General features: G+C 37.2%; 1 protein-coding gene across 1 annotated transcript; it reads right to left on the minus strand.

The window, feature by feature from the left end:
- Positions 1-3,511: 3,511 nt before the first annotated feature.
- On the minus strand, positions 3,512-8,921 carry LOC125981784 (LIM/homeobox protein Lhx1). The gene is made up of 5 exons (XM_049741755.2): positions 8,231-8,921; positions 7,419-7,639; positions 6,767-7,044; positions 6,270-6,426; positions 3,512-5,607 (listed from the first exon to the last, which is right to left on the minus strand). Exons 1-5 carry the CDS (start codon positions 8,398-8,400, stop codon positions 5,231-5,233), a joined length of 1,203 nt encoding a protein of 400 aa, XP_049597712.1. The 5' UTR covers positions 8,401-8,921; the 3' UTR covers positions 3,512-5,230.
- Positions 8,922-9,388: the final 467 nt, after the last annotated feature.

Below are 9,388 nucleotides of genomic sequence, written 5' to 3' on the forward strand. Positions count from 1 at the left end.
AACTTAACAAAATATGTACACGTTGCTGTTTCACCCACTTCACTATGTAAATGCCAGCTTTCCTAGTTTCACTTTTGTTTAGTCACTGACAAGACAAGACAACACTGGTGTTACTCTGTGTGGGGTGGGAATGGGATTGTTGGATATGGTTGACTAAAGTTTATTTGAAAATTCATCTTAGTGTGTTGTTAGTTTCCCCCCCAAATATCTGACTGAAAAAAACTTTATTTTGGTGTCATGAATAGCTCAAGGGCGGGGGGGCTCATCCAACATCACCCTTTGTTTTGTTTTGTTTTGTTTTGTTTTGTTTTGTTTTGTTTTGTTTTGTTTTGTTTTGTTTTGTTTTGTTTTGTTTTGTTTTGTTTTGTTTTGTTTTGTTTTGTTTTGTTTTGTTTTGTTTTGTTTTGATTGCTTGAAAAAAATTATCATGAATTCAAATAATGTTGGGAAGCAAAGTGGATGACAAATCTGCAGCTTTGCAGCCCAAAAAAGATTCTTATTAACAAAATGTTGCTCATGAATATTTGTGTGTGTACGTACGTGTATATATATGTATATATATATATATATATATATATATATATATATATATATATATATATATATATATATATATATATATATATATATATATATATATATATATGCGTATGTGTATATATGCATATATACCTACTAAATGTATAGGTGTGCAAATGCATATAAGTATTAGTTGTATGTATGGATATGGATATATGTACATATGTGTGTATATGCAAATATATATGTGTGTGTATGTTTCTGTGTTAATGTAAGGGTATATATATGTGTATATGTAGTATGTGCACATGTGAGTGTTTGTGTGTATAAGTGTATACTTAGTTTTATAAATGTGTATATGTATGTGTCTATATGTATGTATACATATGTATCTATATATATATGTGTGTATATACGTATGTCTGTCTGTACTGGATGTTTATATGTGTATTTATGTTTATATGTGTGTGCGTGTAAATGTATATGCATCTATCTTGTTTATATGTATTTATGTGTTTATGTTTGTGTTTATGTGTGTTAATATGTATATGTATATAATAATGTCAGAGAAACTTTTTAAAAAATAAAGTCTGTACACAAAGTTTTATCAAACTGTTTTTTTTTTTGTAAAATCAGCTAGTTCCACAGCAAAGCAAAAGTTGCAAAGCGGAATAAATAACCTTTATTGTACAAATACAAAGATCAAAGTTTATCCCACTGTTACAATAAGCACAGTCAGCTTGGTGTAAATTGATTTGCTGGTCTCGTGTTTGACTTGCAAATCTCTCTCTTAATCAAGGCATTTTGCTCAGATAAACAGGGATTAGTTTGATTAACAGCATAGCATAATCGCCAAGCAGGGAACAGAATGATAGATAACTTTCCATTGTGTTTATTTTACAGACAATAAAAACAATTTGAATAACAGATGCATTCATTTGATTTTTTTTATGGTGATATTTTTTTAATCATGAAAAAAGCCATTCAAAAGTATAATTCTGCTTTCTCTTGGGTGAGTGCCGACTGAATCAAACGAGATGAAAATAAAACTGTGATTCATGTCAGTTGTGCTCAAATCATGACGGTCCCAAAAAACGTTTATTGTTTCTCTATTCAGAAAACAGTGCAAGTTACCCACCGTGCTGATACAGTTGCACCACAATATCCTGATTATCAATCCATCACAAAAGTGATGAGCCTTTGTCGATTTTCAAGCAAGCCAGATGCTTTTTTATTTTCCTACATGTGTTTGATTTCACTATATGTTTCTCCAACTGTGAAATCATACACGCCGGCTGCTGGTTTAATTGATTACATGCCACGATTCATTTTTCTTGTTGTGATTTGACAAAAATGTGCATATTTAGGCTTGGTTAGCTGTCTTCTCAAGCAGAAATACCACAAAAAAAGTCCGTGGTGGTAGTGTCACAAGGCTACAAATTAAAGTCACTGTGTGGTTGTTTATATTTTTTTCTGGAATATGGATAGGCTGTAGTCTTGATTTCCCAGCACATAGCGTCCGTTTCACTTTCCCAGGCTCGGCTCGTCTGAACGATGGCTCAGCCCCATCTTGCATTGCCGCAGTCATTTCCAGCCATATGTACCTCCCCTTTTGACCTCATCTGGGTTGTGCGAGCAACACATTGGAGGAGAAAATGAATCTTAAAAATGTCCCCTTGGTGCATGCTTCCCTGCAGTTTATGGTTTACAACCCTCTGGGTTTTCTGTCTCAGCCCCCCTCACCGCCCTCCTGCCCCAGCGGCTTCACGGGCTCAGCGGTTACAGTCAGCAGTCTTTTGTGCGGCCTTCATGTTTAAGATATTGACTTTGGCCGCCAGACAATCAGAGACGCTTTAATGTGGCTGCCGAGTCATATTTGCAGATGTGAACGTGTCTTTACAGCAGTATATATTAGACTACATATGCATAGTTATAGACATCCAAGTTACATTCTCGATGCAATTATTTATGATACCATCTCAAGCAACAAAGATTTCAATCATTTGGTCAGCAGCAATTGATTTATGCGGAATTAATGTTTTAACTTCACCTGCTAGGAAATGATCACACTGAGGCTGAATTTGCAGGTCAAAGTACCTAATTCGAATTTAATGCCAGTATTATTTTTTTTTTTATAGCAGTTCTCCAAAGGGTGTCTTGATAAAGTCAAACTTGTATTCTCACGATATCTAACATCAGATATGAATGTTTTTGTTGCTGCATTGGCATATATCTAATGCGTATCTTATTTTCATCCACGTTTAGAAGAGGCCTTATTCCGATCTGAACAGATCTGATTCCATGTCTTTATTTTGGCTATGTAGTTTGCAATGATGACTATCATGAAATTAGATTAGATATTCCTTTATACACCCCACATGGGGGAGTTCCAGTATACAGTAGCGACCGTTTAGGAAAATTTGAAAAATAAAAAACGGAGATAAAAACAATGGAGCTGCTGCCAGAAGTAAAAAAGAATTCTGAATTTTGTCACCATATTCATGCAAGATAGCTACAGATTGATAGAGGAGGAAATATATGTATTTTTTTAATTGGAGTGTTTTATATGCATCGATGTGCTAAGACTGTCTGCTTATTTGCTGTTTTCTCACCATTGTTTTCTTGTCTTTCTTTGGCACCTGCGATGTGTTTGCAAGCACACTGCTATAATGAGGTCTGAGTCGCAGGTTGAATTGTTTGTCACATGTTGCCACACATGTTTCATTGATTATGCAGATTGAATATTTCTTCAAACCGTAACTTCAAGGGATATATATTGTGAGTACATCTGGATTATAAAGAATTGATTTGAGATTTTAGATGCAGTATTGTTATAGAATTACTTGGTAGGAAATCAAGGTATCCCATCAGTGGTGAGGTATTTTTTTGAACAGGCTGCTCGTGTGGTCCTTGGGGGTTTATCTGGAGTCCGCAGGCGACATGTTGGTGACCCGTGGTGTAAGGCCATAACTCAAAATCAAAATTCAGATCATGAGCTACAAAATGCAATTTTATTGTTTTGGGAAATGTAGTTTTCACATCGTGGTTGCACATATCCTACAAAACCGTAGCAAAATATTTGACGGTGTGCAAACTGGCGCTGCCAACATTTTCTCTGTGTTTTCTATTGTTTGCTCTCATTGTAAGATTCGTGCAGGTTGCTCTCGAAAGAAAAATATCAGGGTGGCAAATAAATTGTTTATGAAAGCTTTCGAGGTTCCTCTTGCTGACGTTTCCTTTGTCGTTGCTTTGCTTTCAATTGTATGTTTATTCTTTCAATATGTACTCTACATTAATTGTGGCAGAATATTAAGGGTTCTAAAAATATTGGCTTTGTGTGTAAATAGCAGAAAAGTCACAGTGAGGTGGCCAGAGAGTGACAAAAGGTGGTCATGGCCAAACTTGGTCACCAAATAGTTCCGCCCTAATTCAGCACAGTGGATTAAGCATGACATGTATGCATATTCACTTTCTTTTTGTCAGTTTGTCACTTTGCAAAATAATTACCAGCAATGTTGATATCGCCAGGCTTTAGTAAAAGTGAACATTTGTTATATCCAGTCCACATCATTTTATTTGACTTAATATTTTAAGTAACACAATTAAACATACAAAACTATTTGCAAAACATATTTACTGCAAATATGGGTGCAAGAGATTCCAGTTGGTCTTTGAACGGATGAAGCTAATATTTGTGTCCAAAGTCAATTTCTACAAATAACAATCAGAATGTATTTTATCATACTGTGAATGGTCAGAAACATCCGTTTCAGCCTTATTTGAACAATCATCTCATTACAAACATTAGCTACTGCTGGCATTATGCATACAAGTGTATTTTGTAGACATCAAGAATCAGCCGCAACTTCACAAGTTGTTGTTTCATCATTTGACAACTGAGTGTGTGCGTGTGTGTGTGTATGTGTTTGTGTGTGTGCGTGTGTGTGTGCGTGCAAGTGTGTTTCCAATTACAAACTAGCACAGCGAGCAATCGCACAAACATAGCTACAGAGGTTTTGTTCATCTTTGTGCTCCAGGATCCATTTCCACAATCCATCAGGTTTTATACAGTGATATTTAAATACTGGGGCTCATCGTAAACAGTTGACTGCCCTTCGCTAATATTGTGTATTTATAATCTTGAACTCATCGTCTTCATAAAGCGCGATCAGTTTCTATACAAATGCGTTCTTTCAGACGTCTCGTGTCCTTTTGAAGGCAAACCTGTTTTGACACAGCCGACAAATGAAATATAAAAAGCAAAGCTTAGACAGTCCTGAGAGAGGTTTTTGGTCAAATGCGACAAACTTGACAATCACAATCTAAAACCTTGTATTCACCATTAGCTGTAGAGAGCTGCTTTTTAATACTGAAAGGTGATTTTTAAACAAATACCCTAGTGAGCAGACCATGAATAGATGAATGGATTTGCATGCATAGCCTACATATACTGTTCTTCGAAAAAAATTGTCTCAAAAATTAGTGTTTATGGATTTATTGCTCCGTCAAAGACGTTTAGCACTAAACCAGCACATAGTACTCGAGTCCCATGTGAATATAATCAACGTGTTAACGAATAGAGATTTTGTTATTTAAAACATGACATAAATAAATAAGTTACGTAAATAAATAAAGTGATAAATAAATACATAAATAAATAAAGTGACAAATTAATAAATAAAGTGATGATTTGCCTTCAGAACACCCAGGGTTACCATACAGTTCCTTCGCTCACCTCGGACGAGGGCTGTGACAGTTGGTTGGTGTAGCCGTTGTCGCCGAGGGTGATGGCGGTGAACGGTGTGCTGGGCCCGCACATCTCAGTGGAGATGCTGTGCATGGAGCCCGGCGCGTTGGGTTCCGGGCTGGGTGAGTTAACTGGGTGGTGTGACACCGTGTCAGGGTAACACTGCACCTCTCCTGGACAGTGGTGCCCGGGGTGGCGGTGCTCGATGGCCCCTAAGGGGGTGCCGGCAGGGACTGCTGAGGGCACGAAGCCCAAGTCTGCTGGCGTCTGCGCCTGGGATGATGGTGGGCCTTGGTAGTATTCATAATTCCCAGCTGGGCCGTAATATTCACCAGGATAATCTGCACTCATTCAGAAGGAACATATTACATGAGTTGGGTGAAAATAGACATTAAGTTGCCACATTAAGGTGCACAGTCTAATAAGAACCAAAGCAATGAATATTATAATGATGCTCTGCTCTGGTTGACAACCTCAGACTGGTAATACTAAACATCAAACAAACAGTAGTTGGCCACTACATTAGGCACTATATTTGAATGAACCTAATTGCAAATAATTTTCATGCACGCTGAGTGACAATCACAGAGATTCTCTTTAAACAATGCTATTATTTTTATATCTGCATAACATGGCCATTTTGACCCTCTTGAAAGAGGTCCAAAATTAAATGAAATGACATAAATATTTGTAATACATTGTGGTCACATTATTTAGATTGAGGTCACTTTACGGTGACCACATTATATTAGAAACACCTCTCAATAGGATGTGATCCAGTAAAAACATCCACAATAATACGAATATTGTCAGTTGACAATAATATCCCCTACACCGTCAATCAGAAATTAGTACGTTTTTTTCAATGAGGAATTTGAAAAGAAAATGTATTTATAAATCTACTGCAAGTACAGAGATGAGGGGAAATCAAATACATATACACATCTAAAAATGTTACAAACGGGAAGGGTATGCAGCTGGACAAAGTCGCATGCTCGCTCACCTCCATAGTAGGAGAAATGGCCAAGCTCGGCGGTGTCCACCCGTTCTCCTAGAGCTCGCATCCTTCTCGGGCTGCGGAAGAACATGTGTCTCCTGGCACTGAGCGCGCTCAGTTGCTTCATGCGCCTCTCTTTGGACCGCCGGTTTTGGAACCACACCTTTTTAAAAACCAAGGTGACACAAAATACGTCCATAAAACATATCAGTATGTTCAACAAATAAAACGATATTTGAGCACTGTTGCGCAATTGAAGATTATTTGTGCGTCAAAATAAGTTAAAAAAATATATATATAAATATATATAATGTACAGTGAATGTACATATAACACGGAGTTCTGATATTGTATTTTTCTTGTGAATAATCGATTCACAAATACATTAAAAGCACAATTCCATTGACAATTAGGTGCGTAAAAGTCACAGTTTTGCGCCAAACACCACGCTTAATTATACTGCGGTAGAAAGCTTCGTTTTCTAGTTTTCTGCCGCATTTTACCTGGATGACTCTCATGTTGAGACCAGTCTCCCGCGACAGCTGCTCTCGAATGTGTCTGGTGGGCTTCGGTGTGGCCGCAAAAGCCGCTTTCAGGGTTTCCAGCTGCTTGGCCTTGATGGTGGTCCGAGGCCCGCGTCTTTTCCCCACTGCGCCCTGCTCGTCGTTCTCATTGGGGCAAACGTCTTTGTCCGACAAATGGCCGGCTTCTGAGTCCTTGCAGTCATCCTGCTGCAGGTCCTGGGAGTCCGGAGATAAACTGGGCTCGCTACACGTCGTCACTGCCAATGCACGGAAATGCCCTTAGCGAACTAATTTGTCACGTGGTCGTTTGATTTAGGAGACAAGGCAAGCCAATTTTACAGCACAGCAAATCTATCCGCGATTCACAGAGATATGAGTGCAATAAATTCATATTTAATTTTTTAAAATTGTACCAAATAGTGAGTAGAAATACGCTCCATATTCACGTGATATCAGCAGATTACAAAACAGAGAAAGTAATTGAACAAATAAACTAAAACGATAAAATATTAACTGAGCAAAAGATAAATTATTTTGATAGTTAAATAAAACACATTGCCTTCAATTATCAAATAAATTACACGAATAAGAAATTATTCAATTTAACTACAATAATAATAATAATAATAACCTGAGAGCTGAATGGTGTCTTTGCCGTTATTGTTGTGGTAGTCCTCCTTACAAACGAACTTGAATTCGTCCAGGATGTAGAGCTCCTCGCCGGTTGACAACTGCTTGTTGCACATCACACAAGTGAAACAGTTGAGGTGGAACACTTTGCTCTTGGCCCTCCGGACAAGATCACTGGGCAGAATCCCCTGGGAGCAACCTCCACACTTGGTCCCAAATCTCCTGTGGCAGCCAAGAAGACAGTAGAGCTATTCATATGTGACATACACCACACCACACCACAGGGCATTGGAAATTATTATTATTACTATTATTACCATTACTATAAATTATTATTATTATCATTATTATTGTTATTATTATTATTTTTACATAAACTAATTGAGGTTTTCAGTCTTCGAAAAAGGACCACAGCAGTTGCGGTGTATTTTATTCAAATTCCAAAGTGAATCAAAAGAAAAATAAACATACAGCAATGTAAAAAATTATATCTGCCACACGCATAATGTAGAATGTATGAAAATATTTACAATTGGCATGTTTGGTTGTGAGCTTAATTGCTCTTTTACAGTGCATCGTCCTTATGCATTTTTTTGGTTTTATATGTGATTATCATTATTTAGATATTATTATTATTTCGATATTATTATTATTATTTAGATGCTATTATTATTATTTAGATATTATTGCTATAATTATTTAGGTATTTCACCCTTTTCCTGTTCAACACACCTTACGTCTCTTTACCAGACGGATGAATCGGTAGATAAATAAATCGATAATAGTTAATCGTGGTGGTTTGATTAGACTTACCTGAAGAAGTCATTCTTGCAATAGAGTCTGCCTTCTCGTGAAAAACACTTTTCTGTCAAAGTGCACTTGCATTCGCAGCATTGTACACACTGAACGTGCCACGGTCGGTCCAGAACTTTGAGCAAGAACCGATCTACAATTGGTTTTTCGCAGTTTGCGCAATGAATCATCGTGCAGAGTTAATTCCAATAAATAAATCTATTTTTACACACAATGCTACGGGGTGTATTCCAGTCTCCTCGTCACCTCGGCGCTCTTATCCAAGGATCCCCGCGCATCCAAGTCAATGTGAATAATGACAAGGATTATCCAAAGGATTTGAACATGTCAAAACAATCCACATTAGATCAACAGCTCCAAACAACAGGTCATCTGTTGAAAAAAGACTGGTAGAAAACATTTCTGTCATAAATACGAAAACGATGGGCCAATCAAAATGAGCTCAGAAATAGCAGAGTCAATATCAACCCACGTCTGCGTGTCTGTCAGTATATCCCGGATTGTGTGAAGAATAGTGAAAAAATAACGATGGATTCTGTCAGTGTGTCCAACCTTGCCATTTGAGTCCCATTTTGCCTCTGTTGTAATGTCAGTATAGAAGGACGCACTAATGAGGTCCCTACTTAGCGAATAGCCAATGGTACACCAAGAAATTGATGACATCATGAAGACGAAAGCCAATAAAAAAAACCCTCCCTTCTCGAAGAAACACCAACTGTATTAAAAGATATTAAAGCTAAATGTTAATGCATAATATCATTGAACTCAGTCTTATATTGAATACAAATTCAAAGAAAATAGACATTTTCCCGCTAAAACAAAAGGCAAAATGTGATATTGTACATTTGAAAGTTATTTTACATCTTAAGTAAAACAAATTCCATCCTCAGATCATTTTTGTTCATGGTCGACATTTTCGGCACAACCCTTTATACATTTAATGCAGGTCAGACATATGATGACTTTTGTCAAAAGATTTCGCTATGAGTATCAGTGCTGACTGACATCATTAGTACCACCTCTGTGCTTTCCATACACACGAGGTCCTTGCATTAGTTTTTATTTGGTTTCAAAGGACAAGGCTGATTAACAGTCATAATTTTTCACTATATTGGCTACATTTGAGATGTTATCATACTGAGATGGTGCACTGGGGAT

This window comes from Syngnathus scovelli, chromosome 15 (assembly GCF_024217435.2).
Source record: "Syngnathus scovelli strain Florida chromosome 15, RoL_Ssco_1.2, whole genome shotgun sequence".
NCBI classification, from domain to species: domain Eukaryota; kingdom Metazoa; phylum Chordata; class Actinopteri; order Syngnathiformes; family Syngnathidae; genus Syngnathus; species Syngnathus scovelli.